Source organism: Vulpes lagopus, chromosome X (genome assembly GCF_018345385.1).
Source record: "Vulpes lagopus strain Blue_001 chromosome X, ASM1834538v1, whole genome shotgun sequence".
Lineage (NCBI taxonomy): Eukaryota > Metazoa > Chordata > Mammalia > Carnivora > Canidae > Vulpes > Vulpes lagopus.
Genome location: NC_054848.1, coordinates 106,891,778 through 106,911,836, shown reverse-complemented (window position 1 = coordinate 106,911,836; position 20,059 = coordinate 106,891,778). Strand labels below are relative to the sequence as shown.

The 20,059-nt window shown below is 45.9% G+C and overlaps 1 protein-coding gene across 1 annotated transcript in view; it reads right to left on the bottom strand.

The window, feature by feature from the left end:
* VGLL1 (vestigial like family member 1) overlaps positions 1-13,922 on the bottom strand; it is a 29,343-nt gene extending 15,421 nt beyond the window's left edge. The window contains exons 1-2 of the mRNA XM_041741752.1: positions 13,800-13,922; positions 8,747-8,973 (exon numbers count right to left, since the gene is read on the bottom strand). Of these exons, the coding sequence (XP_041597686.1) occupies positions 8,747-8,948 (202 nt within the window). The 5' untranslated portion in view covers positions 8,949-8,973; positions 13,800-13,922. The remainder of the gene's footprint in view (positions 1-8,746; positions 8,974-13,799) is intronic.
* Between the last annotated feature and the right edge of the window lie 6,137 nt (positions 13,923-20,059).

The window sequence follows — 20,059 nt, the reverse complement described above, 5'->3', positions numbered from 1 at the left end:
TCACTTAGCACTCTGCCCACATGAGCTCATGTGATCCTCACAGCAACCCAGATGACAAAATAAAGACTTGGAGTGGCTAAGGTAACTTGCCTAAGGCCACAGGGTTGGCAAGCACTCTGGCTGGCTGATTCCAAAACTTGGCCCTTAGCAGCTATGCCTCTCTGGTATTGCAAAAATGCAGTGAGCTGGGTGCTCTCACATACTCCTGGTGTTAGAAAGTGGCAGGTAGGCATAATATTTCTGGGGGCAATTTGTATGCACCCTTTGATCCAGTCACTCCCCTTACAGCAATTTAGGGATATAATCAATGATGTGTGCAAAAAATGTAGCTATGAGGATATTCAAAAGGATATTTATAATATAGTGAAAAATTGGCAACACCCTAATGTCCCAAAATTGTAATAGATTTAGTACATCTATAAGAAGGATACTCTGGGGCAGCCCCGGTGGCCCAGCGGTTTAGCACCACCCTCAGCCCTGGGTGTGATCCTGGGATCCCAGGACCGAGTCCCATGTCAGGCTCCCTGCAAAGGAGCCTGCTTCTCTCTCTGCCTGTGTCTCTGCCTCTCTCTATCTGCATGTGTGTGTCATAAATAAATAAAATCTTTTTTTATAAAAAGAAGGATACTCTGGAGCCATTAAAATGATGTTGTAGGGGCGCCTGGATGGCTCAGTTGGTTAAGCATCTGGCTTCTACTCAGGTCATCATCTCAGGGTCCTGGGATCAAGATTGGTATAGAGCTCCTTGTTCAGTGGGGAGTCTGCTTCTCCCTCTCCCTCTGCCTCTGCCCCTCCTCCCACCCCACTAGTGCTCTCTTGCTCTCAAATAAATAAATAAAATCTAAAGAAAAATGATGTTGTGGGGATGCCTGGGTAGCTCTGTCAGTTAAAAAGTGTTTGCCTTTAGCTCAGGTCATGATCTCGGGATCCTGGGATTGAGCCTTGCTTCTCCCTCTCACCTGCTTATGGTCTCTCTCTCTCTCTCTCTCTCTCAAATAAATAAATAAATAAATAAATAAATAAATAATAAAATCTTTTTTAAAAATGATGTTGTAGTAGAACACGTAATGGCATGGAAAGAGAGAGAAAGAGAGAGAAAGAAATACGACTTACGTACAAAATGATGTTACGTTGTAGAACTTACCATGTGTGCATAGATGCACATGTGGTTATGTCCTGAATGCTTACCTTTGTTTTCTAATTTTCAAAAAATAACAGTACTTTTGTGATTAGAAAAAGTTATTTTTTTAAGTAAGAACTGAGGAAACCACTTGACTCATTGAATCTGAGTCATGGTTGTAAAAGACCAATCCAAATTGCTGGCTTTCCTTCCACCCATCCTTCCTTCTCTTCCCCTTCCTTCCCCTCTCTCTGTCTCCACCTCTAATACAAATCCTATTTTATTTTATTTTATTTTATTTTATTTTATTTTATTTTTTAAGATTTTATTTATTTATTCATGAGAGACAGAGAGAGAGAGAGAGAGAGAGAGAGAGAGAGGCAGTGACACAGGCAGAGGGAGAAGCTGGCTCCATGCAGAGAGCCCGATGTGGGACTCGATCCCAGGACTCCAGGATCACGACCCGGGCGGAAGGCGGCACCAAACCGCTGCGCCACCCGGGCTGCCCCAAATCCTAGTTTATGATGATGTTAAAACCAAGCACCCTCCAGACACACACTCACACCCCGCACTGTGACAATCCAACCTCTGGCCTGTCTGATCTGGACGCATTGACTCTCCCTTCTCTGCCTTCTTGGCTAGTGGCTCTGGTCTCTTATTCATTCACCCCAGAAACAAAGAGGATACTGTTTGTATTAGACGAGGTTGAAACAACACTGGGGACAGAAGGACAGCTTACGGGCCACAATCCTGTTCCAGGGCACTAGGGTAGCCTGCTTGATCCCACTGCCGCCTTTACTGTCACCTCCCCCGGGTATCCAGTCTTTTGCTGATTATCCAGGGCCTTTTCCCAGATGAAAATGAAGATGAAACACAGAACATGTGCAGTATTTGAAAGTGGCTAAGAGCTCAGGATCTGAGTCAAACTGGCCTGGTCTCAAATAGCCACACTACTAGAGGTGGGATCTTGGACAAGTCACTTGGCTCTCTGAGCCTCAGTTTTCTTTCCAAGATAATGGGCACTGTGAGAGTTAACCAATAGCTGGTGTGAGAATTAAATGAGATAATCCTCGTGAGAGCTCCCAGCAAAGTGCCCCCCCCCCCAAGACGTGCTCCATAATAGTTAGCCATTGTCAACAGTATTAGCTACAGTCCTTCTGGGTATTAGCCCTTTCGCTGGGGGTGCTGTCATGGTCTACAAAGGCAGGACAGTGGACTAGTAAAGAGTCCAGTGGACCTGAGTTTCCATCTCTAGCTCTCTCTCACTGGCTGTGTGACCCATTTCAACACTTAACCCTATTTGGGTTGCTTTTCCTCCTCTGTGAAGTAAGGATATTGATACCCCTTGTAAAGTGGGTGAAGTGTGAAATACAACAGGCATGCAGGAAAATACACAAGTGTGCTGCTGGGGGGAATGTTCACGAACTGGGTAATGAAGACCCAGATCAAGGAACAGAACCCGGCCGCCACCCCAGGAGCCCATCTCCCCAAAGGTAATTGCTCTCCCTTCTTCTAACACCATATTCAGTTTGCCTGTGACCTTCGTAAATCACAGTGGCTTTTGAGGACTGAAGTGGATACAGTCACTGTAGCAGGTGCCTAGCACCCAGCGGGGACTCCCTCTATGGTGCCCCGGATTCCTCTCCCTCTCTGGAAAGAAAGATACAAGAAAGATACAAAGTTCACAAGGGCCACAGACAACTAGCAGGACTCGATCTCAAATGGATCGTCACACTTAAAGAAGAAACCAGTGTTTCTTCCCCACCTCCACTGGATTATGGTTGAGGGGAGAGAGGGGAAGATGTGAGCGTTTGGGTCTTGCTACAGAAGATCTCTGGAGGGGCACCTGGGTGTCTCAGTGGTTGAGCATCTGCCTTTGGCTCAGGTCGTGATCCCAGGGTCCTGGGATCAAATCCAGCATCACCCACGGCTCCCTCTGCCTGTGTCTCTGCCTCTCTCTCTCTGTGTCTCTCATGAATAAATAAGTAAAATCTTAAAAGACCTTTGGGTGCTCAGGTACACATTCACTCACCTTCTCACAGCAGCCCTTGAGCAATGCTGCCAGGCCTGGGGCTGGGGCGAGAAGAATATGGAGTAGGATGGGTACACCGAGACCCTGACCCCCGTGCCACCCTCCCCCCCCGGAAGTGGTAACTACTGAAGCTTCTCTGGTTCTCTGGGGATACTCTGAAATCCCCAATGTCCTTTTTAAAGGGGAGATAATCCAAAAATACCTTCAGCCTGTGTTTTCTTTTCTAAAGTACGGCCAGTATAAAATATACATAAGTAAATAAAAAAATCATTTGGACTTGGGAAAAAAACAGCCAGGAAATTTGATGGCATTTCCTAGCCACATGGGCCTCTGTGTTTGGGTTTTGCATATTTGGCTTGACAGAGCTCTCTTAGAAAGTGGCCGAGGAGATAACTGGAGACCGTGAATGGGAGCCTGTTCTGTTGGGCATGGTTCAGTCAGGGCTCGGTGGCCTGGGGCCGGCCTGCAGGGAATGAGAGGATGCTAACGGTCAGTAATGAATGGCCACTTTATGGATTTCCCACCATTTCCGAAGGTGCACGTCTCTCACATAACACCTCTTCTGAGAACCACTGGGGGGCTGGCCTTCTTTCATGCCCCACCCCCAACCCTGAGGCAGCAGAGCTTGTGAGAAACTTGACTCCTCACCTTAATGAGAGGTCTTGAGGAAGACAGGCCTTCCTTTGCTCACTCAGCTGGGCCAACATTTGCCCAGCCCACCCTGCTCTCATGTGAAGAAAACATCTTCACAGTCAAGGGATCCGTGAGAGTCTCAAAGGGTAGATGCAACCAAGGAAGTAGTTGGTAAAGATGGCCACCTCTCTGTTTGGCCTGGAAAGGTTGGCATGGGCAGGAAACAGGGCCATATTAAGTTGCCTTCATGCACTGGGGCGTCACGAGATAGAACGAAGTCAGAAGGCATAGGAAACCATACAGCGGCCACAAGGCAGAAGCCCCTCGAAAACATGCAGACTTCCAAGAGGGGCCTGCTGCTCTCTGATCTTAATGTTTTGAATGTAGTCCCTCATATCCACTCTGACCACTTAAAAACATGTCAAGCTTTCATTCCACCACACAAAAATAACGAACACCTACATGTCACTGTCAGTGGACATGCATAATCTCACGGACTCCTCCTATAGTTAAATAATACTCAGTTTTAGAGAGGGGGAAGCTGAGGCACAGGCAGAGGACATGATGTGCCCTGAGATCACATTGTTAATAAATGGTGGAGCTCCCTTGGCCCCAGGCTGCCTGGTTCTAAAGCCATACACCACATGGTGCTCACCCTCTGTGGAAGACATCAGTACCCTGTGAGCTGAATCACAATTCCATTCATTTAAGTGATATTTACTGTGCACCCTCCATGTGTCAGGCTTTGGGTTAGGTACTTGGGAAGTAGCAATTAACAGAGTCCCTGCTGCCATGGAATTCAGAGTCTAAAGGATGGGAGGAGACAAGAAAGAAAATACATAAATATATAATATGCCCAGTGGAGACAAAAGCTAAAAAATAAAATAGTGTAAGAAGACAGAGGGTGACAGGGGTGATGGGGGGGGGCACTTCTTTTTTTTTTTTTAAAGAGGCTGTGCAGAGAGGGCCTGGCTGGAGAGGTGACATTCCAATGGAGACCTGAATGAAGAAAAGGTAAGTCATGCAGTTATCTGGGGAAAGAGTGTTTCAGGGAGAGGGGTGGGGAGGTGCAAAGGGCCTGAGGCAGTATCATACTTGGCATGTTCTACAAATAGCAAGGAGGCTGGGTTGGATTAAATGAGGTAGGAGGGGGCACCTGGGTGGCTCAGTTAGTTGGGTGTCTGCCTTCGGCTTGGTCATGATCCCAGGGTCCTGGGATCGAGCCCCACATCAGGCTCCCTGCTCTGCTCAGAGCATGCTTCTCCCACTCCCTCTGCTTGCCACTCCCCCTGCTTGTTCTCTCTCTCTCTCTCTCTCTCTCTCTCTCTCTGTCAAATAAATAAAGTCTTCTTAAAAATGAGGTAGGAGGTGATAGGATATGAAATCAGAATGAGAACAGGGCCTCATTCAAGACTGGATTTGATCCCAAGTAAGAGAGGAAGCTACTGGAGGGTTCTGAACAGAAGGGATATAGGATGATAATTTCCTTTTAGTGATATCATTCTGACAGATATCTTGAGAACAGACTGGTGGAAGGTGAAAGCAAGGAGACCAGTCAGGAAGCTACTGCAAAAATCCAGGGGTGAGCACTGGGTGTTATGCTATATGTTGACATATTGAACTCCAATAAAAAATATATATATATACAAAAAAAATCCAAGGGTGAGATGATGGCTTCCTGGACCAACACAATAGCAGCAGAGGTGGGGAGAAATGGTCAGAACTTGGATATATTTTGAAGGTAAAACTGACAGAAAATTTCAAAGGACTGGACATGAGGTAGGGGATGAAGAGGAGTTAAACATGACTCCCAGTTAACTGGAAGGGTGCAGCTGCCATAATTGAGATGGGGTGACGGTGAACATAGCAGCTCGTGGAGGAGATTAAGAGCTCAATCTGAGACTCATTTAGTTTGTGATTTCTAGTAGATATGTGAAGGGATCAGGTGGGCAGCTGGATAGACAGGACAGAAATGCAGTCTGGGCTGGAGGTAATGCATTTGGAATTGATAGAGATGGTACTTAAGACAAAGAGACAGAAGAGATCCCTTAGGGAAGGAGGGAGTGTACATAGAGAAACTGTCTGACACCCAAGTACTGAGGCCTCCAAACATTTATTTAGAAGCTGAAGAGAAGAGGATGTCCAGCAAAGGAGTCTGAGAAGGACTAGTAACCCAGGAGGAAGGAGGAAAACCAAGGGAGTGTGATGTTATGGAATCCAAGTGAAGGAGGCATTTCTTTTTTTTTTTTTAAAGACTTTTATTTATGCATGAGAGACATAGCAAGAGAGAGAGGCAGAGACACAGGCAGAGGAAGAAGCAGGCTCCATGCAGGGAGCCTGACGTGGGACTCGATCCTGGGTCACCAGGATCAGGCCCTGGGCTGAAGGCGGCGCTAAACCACTGAGCCACCGGGGCTGCCTGAAGGAGGCATTTCTAAGAGGAAGGAACAACCAACTGCAGCCAGTGTTGCTGACAGGTCAAAAAGAGATGGAGGTAAGGATGGAGACCATTGATTTGGCAAGTGGAGGTCACTGGCTAACCTTGATGAGGGTGGTTAAAAAGTGATGAGGATGAAAGCCTGAGAGGAGTGAGTTCCAAATTGCAGGGAGGGATTATAATGACTCCAAGCCAATGCGTTCAGAACTAAACCAAAGTCAAATAGCCAAAGTCCATGCGTGTGAAGTCCCTGCATGAAGAGCTCGAGGTTTTGACTCTTCCAAGGAGCTGGTTAGAACCTCTGAAACCTGCTTATCCCATATTTCAGCTCTTACTACATGCCAATTCCCCCAAATGACTCAGTTGGAGTCATTCTTGCTCCTGCTCTGAAGTACTCAACAGACTCTTGAACATCACTTCCCCACCCTCCAGCCACCCCACTGAGCCCATTGCAACAGCAAACTCTACTACATCATTTCCTTTAACTGTCTGCTGCTACCACACCCCCTTCCACATGTTTACTTAACTCACCAGAGTCTCAGAAAATCACATCACCTGAGTGGAAAAATAATTTCTAGGACAGAAGTAAATTCTGCAAAGGTGAATACATGAGATATACACCAACACCCAGTTCAGGCCAAAAGAGCAAAGCTGGAGTGATGGTTTCTGAAGAGAGGGGAGATCTTCCCCCGGCAAGCAGATGTCCCACCTGGCAGCTTCATACAAAGCCAACAACCATTTGGAGGCATGTACATCCTCCAGTGGGGGCCAGGCATTCAGTGTGGGTGCTGGGCAACTACACCAGTGAGTTCTTAAAAATCAACCAGACCCTGGTTTATTGCACATTTCAAAATGTTGGAATGGATTTCCATCCACCTGGTAAGGCAACTTCTCCATTAGGCACAGCAGATACAGTGCTTAGGGCCCACGGATACTTTCAGGAGCCCTTGAAAATGTTTTAACATCCTTTAAAATTGGAAGAAAATGAATATAATAAAATAATAAATACATAAAAATGAATCCAGCCTATACCCCTTCTGTTCAGAACCCTCCAGTACTTAAGACCAAGAGATAGAAGAGATCCCTTAGGGAGGGAGGGAGTGTAGATAGAGAAACTGTCTGACACCCGAGTACTGAGGCCTCCAAACATTTATTTAGAAGCTGAAGAGAAGAGGATGTTCAGCAAAGGAGTCTGAGAAGGACTAGTAACCCACCCAGGAGGAAGCAGGAAAACCAAGGGAGTGTGATGTTATGGAATCCAAGTGAAGGAGGCATTTCTAAGAGGAAGGAACAACCAACCGTAGCCAATTTTGCTGACAGGTCAAAAAAAGATGGAGGTAGGGATGGAGACCATTGATTTGGCAAGTGGAGGTCACTGGTTAACCTTGATGAGGGTGGTTAAAGAGCGATGGGGATGAAAGGATTAAAGTGGTTTTTATACCAATGCAGTCACAAGATGTCCTTTTTCTTGGCTGTACCAAGGAAGAGGCCCTTAGAGCCAGATATGTCTAGGTCCATCAAAGTCCTACTACATCCCTGCCAGCTTAATTTTTATAGCTTTCTCCAAACTTGGGGGCTTTGATGAACACTCTTTGACATAGCTTTCTTGAAATAGTTGTTTAGAGATGTAAAAATGTTTATTTATTTATTTAAGAGAGAAAAAGCACACACAAGTGGGGCAGGCAGGCAGAGGGAGAAAAAGACAGTCTTAAGCAGATGCTGAGTTGAGCACAGAGCCTGATGCGGGGCTCGATCTCATGACCCTGAGATCATGACCTGAGCCAAAACCAAGAGTTGGACACTTAACAGATCGAGCCACACAAGGACCCCAAAAATGCTTACTCTAAAAAAAAAGTCACCAAAGAGTGTGTGCAATTGATGCCCAGATACTGTTAAGGTCAGGGAGGCGGTTCTGTGAGACACTTCTTGGATTCCTCTGGAGCCCTACCCTTGCTCACCAAATCATCTGCTATTAGATGAAAGGAGGCTGGGTGCACCTACAAGGACTCCCTGTCAGGCCAGTAGTAGCAGGAGTAGTAATAATAATAAAGGCAAGGCACCTAGATGGCTCAGTCGGTTGTATCTGCCTTCAGGTCATGGTCCCAGGGTCCTGGGATTGAGTCCCAAGTCAGGCTTCCTGCTCACTGGGGAGTCTGCTTCTCTTTATCCCTCTGCTGCTCCCCCTGCTTGTGCTCATGCTCTCTCTCTCTCTCTCTCTCTCTCCCTCAAATAAATAACAAAGGCTGATAATAGTGAACAGTCGTGGCGCTCTTACTGGGTACTAAGCAGTGAGCCCAGCGTTGAGGAAACAATGAAATAGGTGAACTGGCTTGATTAAACAGTGCTGATTTTCACACTAGATTTCTAAAAAATGGGTGCAGATTCTTACTTACAGTGTGACTTGCCTTCTGCAAATACACACACACACACACACACACACATACACACACACGTCAGTGCATCAAGGGCATCGGAGAACTGGTCTTTCCATGATAGCCTTGATAGGGAGTTCCAACATGCTCACCATTCCTCAGGATCACGTCTGCGCCCTGGCTCAAGGGGCTCAATCCCTGAGGGCTCCTGACATTGCTCAGAGCTCTGGAGAAGTGTTCGTCCACTACGCTGCCGATGTCTCCTTGGAAATAGGTGAACAGGACACACTGGGGGTTCCACTCGGTCTTTATAGGTCTCTGTAGCTGGATATCTGTTTTCTCCATTTCTTCCATTGTGAGCGACACAGGTAGGTGATAGCTGCGGATCAAACACAAAATGTTAACTGCCACTGTTTTCAGCTTGGCTGTAGTTTGGATGAGAGGATGGGGCCTGCAGTATAATTGCTCACAGTGGTTCTGGGGAGCCACTAAGCACCTGAGTGATGCCAAGAAGCTCACCAATCCCACCATGCTGGGCTGAGTGAGGACCAGGTGCTGAGCCTGGACTGATCCATGCTCAGGGAACAAGACAGAGCTCTACAAAATGCAGAAGGGGCCCTCAAGAGCCTCACATAAGAATTATCTGGCAACTCAAGTAGAAAAACAGCAGGAAGTTTTTTTAAAAAGGCCATTGAGGCCAGAAGAGTAACTTGCCTTCTGGGAAAGTGCCTTCCTCCTCCAAAACAAAGGAGCCAAGACTGACCCAGAATTGCATTTAGATGCCCCCAGAACTGCACGTAGATGCCCCTGGATGAAGGCCTGGCCCAGCCTGGAGAGCTTGACTAAGCAATCCAGTGGGTATTCCACTTCACTTTTCCTTAAAAAGGTTGCTTTCCATCTTGATCACTCACGTGTGAGAAAAAATTCTCCCACTTCCCTGTTGCTGTTGACCTCTGTACAATGGTGTCCTACACCCACCACCCACCCCACGCTAAAAATGGGTAATTGCAAATACCAGTCCTGAGGCCCCCAGACAGATGTACCCTGAACCAAATAACAGATCTCAAAAACAAACATTCTTTACACTAACATATATGGCAACATTGGTGAGAAGTTCCTGAAAGATTGTCAGATTGTCAACCCTGGCCACCGCCATATCCTCCGCACCTAAAACAGTGCCTGGGACAGAGTAGATGTTCAATAGCTGTTTGCCGAATTGCCTTCGACTTGGCTTCCATCATAGTATCCTAACCATGAGCTCCTGTAAGATCAGGGGCTGTGCTCTTGCACCAAAGCCAGGACCGGGCACACGGTGGGCACTCAAGACATGCCATGTGGCCTTCCTTGACTCAAGAAGTAGCCTGTCTGGATGCTTCTGCACCATTGGCCACTCGACCAGACTTGCCAGGGTGCTCGGGCTAAAGGCACCTTTAGTCTATTCACTCATTCATTCAGTTGCAATGCAACTGTTTAGAGTTTAATAGTCTCTGTTCCGGGATGCCTGAGTGGCTCAGTGGTTGAGTCTCTGCCTTCAGCCCAGGGCATGATCCTGGAGTTCCAGGATCGGGTCCCACATCGAGGTCCCTCCATGGAGCCTGCTTCTCTCTCTCTCTCTCTCTCTCTCTCTCTCTCTCTCTCTCAAATAAATAAATAAATAAATAAATAAATAAATAAATAAAAAAAATCTTCTAAAAGATAGTCTCTGTTCCACTCTAGTCCCTGAGGGTGGGGGCCATTTCTTATTCATTTCTTTATCCCTAGCACCTAGCATAAGTAGGTCAGTAAACAATGGCTGAATGCCTGAGTGCCATTTCATGCAGAGAAAGCACAATGCAAGGAAATCAGACCAATTAAAAGTCAGAGGACCTGGGGTTTTCCTCAGCTGCAAGAGTTTGGGGGAAGCACATGGCCTCTCTAGGATTCAGATTCCTCTTGGGTAAAATTAAGAGGCTGGAGAATATGAATTCTGCAGCCTATTCTCTCATGGTCTGGCTAGAAATGTCAGGAAGGAATCTGGCAGTGAGCAGGGGACCCTTCTAAAAAGGTCTCCTTTCAGACCCATTTCTGGCCCCAGTCATGACTAGGCTCTGCTGTCTACAGAAGCCTTCCACTGAGCACATCACTGTTTCCCCCGGTTGACAGCCATGCTAAGCATAGCCAGGCACTACCTGAAAAATGAATCCATTGTATCCTGATTCCAAAGGACATGCAAACAACCACTTTGGCAGTTTCTTACAAGGTGAAACACATGCTTACTATTTGACCCAGTAGTCCTACTTCTGAGTATATATAACCAAGGGACACGAAAACGTATGTCTACACAAAGACTTGTACATGTTGTTCATAGTAGCTTTATTTAAAATAGACAAAAGGTGGAAATGAGCCAAATGCCCACCATTGGAGGGATGAATAAACCAGCTGCAACACTGTCATATACCAGCCACTGAGCAATGAAAAGGAACAAACACTAGCAATCCACACAACAGCATGGATGAATCACAAAACCACTATGTTGCATGAAAAAAGTCAGACACAAAAGACCACCTGTTAAAGGATTCCACTTAACACAGGGCAGGCACGACTAACCCATGAGGATAGATATCAGAACAGTGGCTGGCTGTGGGGTGGAGACTGGGAAGGAGCGTGAGGAACTCCAGGCAGTGTTGGAAACGTCCTACATCTTGAGGAGGGTGAAGGTTATACATGGTTGCACACGTCTGTCAAAACTGATCAGGTTGTACACTTAAGATCTGTGCATTTCACTAAAGGTAATTTATTCCTCGATAAACACACACACACACACACACACACATACACACAACACATGCCATATATTCAGATTCTCAGAGTTGTAGAAATAAAGCAAAGGTATCATCCTTGAGTACAATATAAAGAGTTCAAGAAAGACAAATACCATTAACCTTTGAACAACGCAGGGGTTCAGAGTGTTGATCCTACACAGTCAAGAAATCTGCATATAACTTCAATGCCCCAAACTTAACTCACAGCCTACTGCTGATTGGAAGTCTTATCAATAACATAAACAGTCAATACATATTTTGTGTGTGTATTATACACTGTATTCTTACAATAAGGTAAGCTAGAGAAGAGAAATGCAAAGAAAATCCTAAGGAAGAGAAAATACATTTATAGTACTGCACTGTAAGATATTCACGTACAGTCAAACCCATGTAGATCAAGAGTCTACTGTATTTTATAATATCACTTCTGTGTGGAATTTTAAAACAGCAGAACTCAGAGTAAAATGGTGGTTACCAGGAGGATAAGGGAGTGGGGGGACCAGGCAGGTGTTTAGGGTACAAAGTCAAGAACAGTAAACAGTCCCTAGAGATCTAAGGCACAGTACAGTGAACATACACAACAATATCCTAGCATAATCCTCCAAATTGCATAGAGATTGGAACTAAATTATTCCAGCTACTAAAAAGAAAGGATAATGATGTTAGGCGATAGAGGTGCTAATTATCGCCACAATGGCAATCAGATCACAATATATAAATTTATCAAATTAACACATAACACCTTAAATTCACACAGTTATACGTCATATCTGTTTCTGAAACACAGCCCAAAAAGAAAAAGAAAGCGGAGGTGTTACAAATTATAAAGTAATGATAAATGTTGGAGCCAGCACTTTTCCAAAAGCCTACAGTTTACAAAATACCACCTCTGTGCCAGCTCTGCGTACATTTTTCTCTAGTCTTTACAACTCTCAATGTAGGTACTATTATCTCCATTTTATAGATGAGCGAATTGGGGCCCAGAAGGGGAAATGAACTGCCCATGCCACCCGGCTAGGTGGGGGCCGAGCTGGGCTTTGAACCCAGGGCTCTCTGGCTTCAGTGTCTGTCCTTTCCCCACCGTCCCTTGCGAGTCTCTGGTGAGACTCACAGAACCCCTCTATGAGCTTCAGTCTCCCCATTTATCAAATGTGGAGGCTTGATTTCCGATCTCTGAGGGAACCTTGAGCCAGGCCCTTAGCCGGCCACCTGGTTTCCTCTAAGGAACGCAGGCAGAACATCTGTCCACTCCCTGCAGGCTTCTTAGAGCCTCCACTTGCAAGGGCTGCTGAGCACCTTTGTAGGATTCGCGGTTTTACCCTTGGAGATGCCAGCTTGCAAATCTATCTTTGCAGAGACTCCTGGAAGCTACAAAGGAGGCAGCCGGCCAGACCCTTGGGACATCAGGGCTGTGGAGCACGCTCCTACTCTCCTTGGGGAAAGACCATAGAGACCACAGGCCACCAACCATAGGCAGGAAAGGTTCGACAGGGAGAAAGTCAGAGGCAACAGTCTCATCCCCATCACCTTGGGGGGCTCAGACCTTAGACAACCAGGATGCTGATTAAAGCTACAGATGCCACCTCTGCCCCTTCTCTTCCTCCCCAAATGCATGGGCACACCTCCCAAGGGAAATCCATGGTTTACTTATCTGGATCTAGCTCACAAGCAATTCTCTAGGCTGCACTCAGACCTCAGTAGAGAGGATGTGCATTTGAGAGCTACTAAAATTCTTAGAATGGTTATCGGCCACAGCCTTTTTGCAGAGCTGCAACTCGCTGCACCCCTGGAGAAAGAAACATGGGCAGTCCCATCCTCGCCCTCTGTGTGAGGTCTGATGCAGGCGTGAATTAGCTGAAGTCCGGCTCAGGAGAACGGGTGCTGCAAAGCTGGAACTGAGGGGGCAGCTGTGAGGCAGAAGGAGGGTAGGACTTTCCAGAAGATGTTCCTGACCCAGTCCCTATCTTGTGATAAAAGACTCTTGCAGACAAAACCCTAAGGTCAAACTCTGCCAGCTATTCAGTTAGAACGGCATAATTACAAAAGTACACTGTAGTTCAAAATCTTTCCCCAGCGCACAAATTATTAAGACACCTAATGCTCCACTTCGACCTCAAAATGATGCCCAAAAGTCTGCACAAATATTCTAGCATGGAATCCAATGCCAGCAGTTTGGCCTCAACTCTACCACAGTCAGCCTGCAAGGACACGATTACCACTCTTCTGCAGAGAGGTTGTCACAGTGATCACTTGGAACGAAAGCCCCAAAGGGACCAGATTGTATCGCTATGAGTAAAGCATGTGATGCTCACCGCTCCACACCGCACCCCCCCGCCCCGATTCCTTCCCAGTTGAATTTTCATCCCTCCCTGCCCCCCCAAAAAATGTCTCCAGCTTCTCCTACCTTAATTCCTGACCATCAACTGAGACAGCCAAGATGCCACAGCTGAGCAAAGGCGTGTAGTACTGGTCAGAGTTCCCTGGCCCCCTTTGGAGGAGCTCAGTGCTTGCGGAAGCAAGTCCTGGGGATTTTGTATCCTCCCCTCGCTACTTTCTATCCCTCTAGCCGGGGCTATAAGAGGCATTTCCTGCTGGCTATCTATTAAGAATGCAGAAAATGCGCTCCAACAAGTCATTCGGGTTGGGCACCTGCAGGAATGAGGAAAATAGGTAGCTCTTTTTTTTATTTCTTCTTTTTGCATTAAAAAAAAAAGCACTTAGTGATTTTGTCTCTTAAAGTAGGTGGTCAGTTGTTTGCCGGAAACTACACACAGAGTCAATAATGTCTAAAACATCAGTTATAGGGCTCGTGTTGACTGCTGTCACCTTCACTCTCAGAAACTGGGAAAGTCTGTTGGGCTCATCACAACTTTCTCCCTCTCTCCCCGTGGCAAGAGAAGGGGAACCCAGACTCCTAGAATTCTGGACGTGTCATGGGCTTCCATGGGCCCCAGAGGGAGGGACTGCATCTCTGAACCTGCGACAGAACGAAGCAGCTCAGAGAACGAAGCAGCTCAGAGACCGCAGCCAGAGGTTTGGAGCAAGGGGGTCCTGATGCTCACTTTGAAAAATCTTCATTATTGCCTTGGGTTGGTGGCACCGTCATTCAGGTCCCAGACCCTAGAGCCATCCTTTGCTCCATTCGTTCTCCATTGCAACAGTATTTAGCAAACTTTTAGTAAACACCTACTGCATGCCAGGCACTGTTCTGGGTGTCGTGTTCTATGGTGAATGAGACAGACCAAGTCTTTGCCTTTGGGGAATAAACACACACACACACCGCTTATGTGCCTGGGTGTTCATATACTGGTGTATGGTATTTGTGTATGTCAGATGGTAGTCAGCGCAACAAAGAGGAATTGGCCAAGAAAATAGAGCAGGGAAGGGGAATATATAAGATCATCTGATAACGTGACATTTGAGCAGAACCCTGAGGGAGCAAACCATGTTGGTACCTGCTCTCCTGATATCCGAAGGAATACGAAATGCAGAAGGGCTCTCATGCTTGGTCTGTTCACATAAGGGTGAGGAGGCCAATGGGGCCTAAGAGGAGGGAGGGAGGGAGGGAGGGGAGTCAGGCCTCACGGGCCCTGCTGAGGCTTTTGACTTTTGCTCTAATGAAAAGGAAAACCCACTGGAAGATTTGGAGAAAACACATGAGCAAATCCCGAAAGTTCTACCTTCAAACTGCATTCCATCCTGTGCTTTCTCACCACCTCCTCCAGGCTCACTCTTGTCTGAGCGCCCATCATTTGTCCTGGGCATCACGCCAGGGCGTAACGGTGCTCCCTACTTCCACCCTGGGCCCTTCTGAACTCGTTCCCCTCCTGACTAAGCCAGTGATCATTTCAGAATGATCCAGTCACTCCTTGTTTAAAAGCTTCTAACGGCTTCTCTTCCCAGGTTTTGGCTACAAGGCCCCAAGGGGATGACCTGCACCCCCACCCTCGATCCCGATCTCACCACCCTCCCTTTCGCTCCACTCCAGCCCCACAGGGTTCCAGGCAGTTCCTTGAATAGGGTCAACATCCTGTGGTCTTCACCCTCCCACTTCCTCTCCCTGGGATGCCCATCCCCCACACGCCCTCCGGACTTGCCCTCTGGTTGCATTTACATATCTGCTCGGAGGCCTGCTCCCAGAAGCCTTCTCTAACCATGCTTTGCGAGTCAGCAGCCTCCTGTAGCCTCTGCCCTATTACCCCGCTTCCCCATTCTTCACAGCACTTTTCACTGCTTGACGTCATATTGCGTATTTATTTCTTTACAGTGTGTTGCCTCTTCTAAAATAATGCCTGGCACACAGTAGGGGCTCAGTACATGTCTCTTGAATGAATGAATGAATAAATGAATGAATGGTGGGGGAGAGAGAAGTTATTCAGTCACACAAATTTAAAACTACAATGGTACTAAGTCAGTATCGGTACTAAAAGGGACTCTGATAAGAAGACCTGGCTTCAGAACACCTGGGTGGCTCGGTGGTTGGGCATCTGCCTTTGGCTCAGTTTGTGATCCTAGGGTCCTGGGATCGAGTTCCGATTCTCCACTGCCTATGTCTCTGCCTCTCTCTCTGTGTCTCTCATGGATGAATAAATAAATAAAATATTTTTTAATAAAAAAATAAAAATGAGGGGTGGGGGAAAAAAACCTAAGACCAAGCCTTGAGTAACTACAACATTGACTGGCAGGTCAATGTGACAAGCCAGCAAACATTACGGAGAAGGGATGGGCAAGGAGATGGGATGAAAGACAGGAAGGTGTTAGCATCCCAAAGCCCAAAGAAGAACAGGTTTCATGATGCTGGAGCTGGTTACCTGGGTGCAATGCTGCTGAGAACTGGGAGGATCTGGTACCTGAAAATTTTCTGTCAGATTGAGTGGCATGGAGGTCACACATGATCTTAACAAGGGATGTTTGCTGGAGTGATGAAGCCAGAGGCAGATGCAAGTGGGGTGGAGGAAGAGAAAAGCACTGGCAGTGGGGAGGGTACTTTGCAGGAGTTTGGAGGTGGAAAAGAGTGGAAAGATGGAGCAGAGTCTAGGGGTGCAGGGAGGGGTCAGATAAGTTTATTGTTCATTTTTTTTAAGATTTTATTTTTTTAAGTCATCTCTATAGCCAACGTGGGGCTCAAACTTACAACCCTGAGATTAAGAGTTGCATGCTTCCTTCGGTTGCCTGGGTGGCTCACTGGTTTACTCTCTGCCTTCAGCTCATGGCCTCATCCCAGGGTTCTGGGATCGAATCCTGCACCAGGCTCCCTACAGGGAGCCTGCTTCTCCCTCTGCCTATGTCTCTGCCTCTCTCTCTGTTCTCTCATGAATAAATAAAATCTTTTAAGAAAAAAAAGAGTTGCATGCTCCCCTCTGCCTACACCTGCTCACCACCCCACAGACTGAGCCAGCCAAGTGCCCCTGTTGGTTGCTTTTTCTTAAAAGGATAGATTTCGACATGATTAAAAAAGATCTGGTTATGGGCAGCCCGGTGGCTCAGTGGTTTAGCGCAGCCTTCAGCCCAGGGCATGATCCTGGAGACCCAGGATCGAGTCCCACGTCAGGCTCCCTGCATAGAGCCTGCTTCTCCCTCTGCCTGTGTCTCTGCCTCTCTCTCTCTCTCTCTCTCTCTCTGTGTGTGTGTCTCATGAATAAATAAATAAATAAAATCTTTAAAAAAAAAAAAGATCTGGTTAAAAACAAGGGGTTGAATATACTACCCAAAGAAGGTATTACTAATAATAGAAAATGCTGAGGAAAGCAGAAGAGGATGGGATGAAAGTCCTGGTGGAAGGATTGGCTTTAGGTAGAAGGTGGGACTGTTCTGTTGTAAAGGAAGGAAAGGGCAGAAGATGAGCACAGACGTATACTTAATTACTTATTTTTAGCGGTAGGGAATTTGGCCTAGGAAGCAAGGATCTCTTCCTCTAAATAGATCCGCAAACTTGGGGAAGGTATTTTTCATTTCTTTGCTCATTTTAAAGAGAGGTGGTCTCCAAGGGTTCTTATAGTTATGCTGTTCTAAGTAAACAAAGAATGTGAAATTCAAAATGGCAGAAAATTAACCACCTTGAATGTTCATTTTTACTGTTTTTAGAGGCAAGTGCTCGCGTCCAGTTCAAGGTGATGGACAGAGTTCATGTATTTCATCTCGTCTTCCTTCCTAAATCCCACTAAAATGCCAGAAGAAATATAAAAATAAGAACAAATCCAGAGCGGTGCTGGAAAACCAGAAAAGGTCTCACTAGCAGACCAGAGAAATGTAATGGCTGATAGTTATTCAGTGTTTCCAAAGGGCCAGCCACAGCACTAAAGAATTTACATGTATTAAGCTATTTAAATAATTCTACAAAATAGGTCCCATTATTATCCAAATTGAAAGATGAATAAACAGAGGGGGATGGGTGAAAAAGGATTAAAGGATTAAAAGGTACAAATTTCCAGTTACAAAATAAGTAAGTCAGGGGTATAACATTCTGAATAGGGAATACAGTTAATAATATTGTAACAACATTGTGTGGTGATAGATGGTAGTGAGATTTATCACGGTGATCACTCCATGATGTATATAAATGTGTAATCACTAAGTTGTACACCTAAAACTAATATGTCAACTACACTTCAACAACAACAACAACAACAACAAAAAGGAAACAAAAAGAAAAGATGTTTGCTGATTCTAGGGCTAGCCCAATGAGGCAATATCAATAAAATAAAATTTAACACTGTAAAAACAATTAGTAAACAGAGCCACAGAGAGGTTAAGAGCTTGTCCAAGCCAAGGAGTCTGACTCTAGAGTCTGTGCTCTAAACCACTGTTATGTGACTCTTGAAAACAATAAGAAATTTCTGGAGATTATAATGTGGACCCCCACAGCCTACTAGCACAGGAATAAGAGGAGGATATTGGAGAGATGATTATGAATCTTCCAAATGGACCCCCAGAAAAACCTCTGAATTAGTAGGGACTAGAGTGAGTCATGGAGCAGAAAGCAGAGAAGTTAGTGAAAGGTCTGCCAAGGCAAATGGGCCCTTCTCCAAATCTGTGTACAGTGTCTTGCTGTAGTGTTCATCCCTGGCTACAGCCAGTGAGGACAGCTTTCTAAATAAAGCACTTCTTGTGCCCAGAGAGGGGGCCCAGCATGGACTCTGTGGTTGGAGAGAGTAGGGAGTGCCCAGGTGATTGGGGGCCACCACAGCTATAAGAATGGAAAGACAAAAGGCATCCTGGTAGGACAGTGAAATCCCCCCAAGCTCTATACATCTGGTGAGACCCTGATAGCAACCTGTTCCATATGCAGGCTTCACACCCCGATCCTCCTGGGACACGCTCCCCAACCATTCACCGCACAGCTCTGCCACATTCAGAGAGAAAAACTGTCAGGTGAGCAGGGATCTTCACAACTGCAGAGGACCCCAAAAGCACTTACCAAACTAGCAATCTAGTCCTTCCTGTGAATGGCCAATCACCAGACATTTAAGCAAAACCAACAGCACAGCAGAGAAAAACTACAATGTGCAAGCAAAACCACTGACTTTTGAGGGGGAAAGTTAATGTGGAAAATGTTTTAAAATTTCAGATCAATATCTTGAGAGATGTCCAAGAGAATATTGCATCCATAGAACAAATTCCGTCTGCCAAATTCCCTTCTTTTTGTTTCCTTTTTGTTGTTGTTGTTGAAGTGTAGTTGACATATTAGTTTTAGGTGTACAACTTAGTGATTAAACATTTATATACATTTATGGAGTGATCACCGTGATAAATCTCACTATCATCTATCACCACACAGTGTTGTTACAATGAAAAAGAAGTAATGGAGAGAGTAAGACAGAGTTCTCACAAATTGGTAAACGTAATTGCTGAAATAAGGTGATTAACAATGGACATAACCTGCGAACTGTCTTAGCAACTTGGAACTAGTTATGGAAGATCAGTGGAATAATCTGTCCAGGACACAGGGTGGAATTTCTTTTCTTTTTTTTTCTTTAGACAGAGAACAGAGAGGGAGTAGGGTGGAAGGGGCAGAAGGAGAGGGAGAGAGAGAAAAAATCTCAAGCAGGCTCCACACACAGAGCCCAACTCAGGGCTGGATCCCACGACCCTGAGATCATGATCTGAGCCGAAACCAAGAGTCAGACACTTAACTGAGCCACCCAGGCGCCCAGAAAATTTCATATTTTTAAGATTTTGTATCAGTAGGGAACAGATGAATTAATCAATTGATGATATTGAGACAATTGCCAATTCATTTGGCTTATCCTAAACCTCCATTATCCCCTTTCTCTCCTGCTTCTATTTCTCCATCTCTACTGGAGCATTTCCATTGTCGTTTAAATATGCCCACGTATCTCCCATTTTTCTCAACTGCTTGCCTCCACTTCCATTCCCCTGTTCCCCTTCAGCAACACTTCTTGAACTTGTTGCCCATGGCTGGTCACTATCTCTGCTTCCCCCCCTTTCTTTTCACTCTTAAAACCCCATTTTAGGGGAGATTAAACACATTTGCACACTGCTGCTCTGAGTAGTGGTGTGAGTTTCACACTTCTGGAGGGCAATTTGGCAGCATCAGTGGAAACATAAAATACACATGAGTTATGATGCAGAAAAGCTACTTTATGAATTCAATTTTTTAAAGATTTTATTTATTTATTCATTACACACACACACACACACACA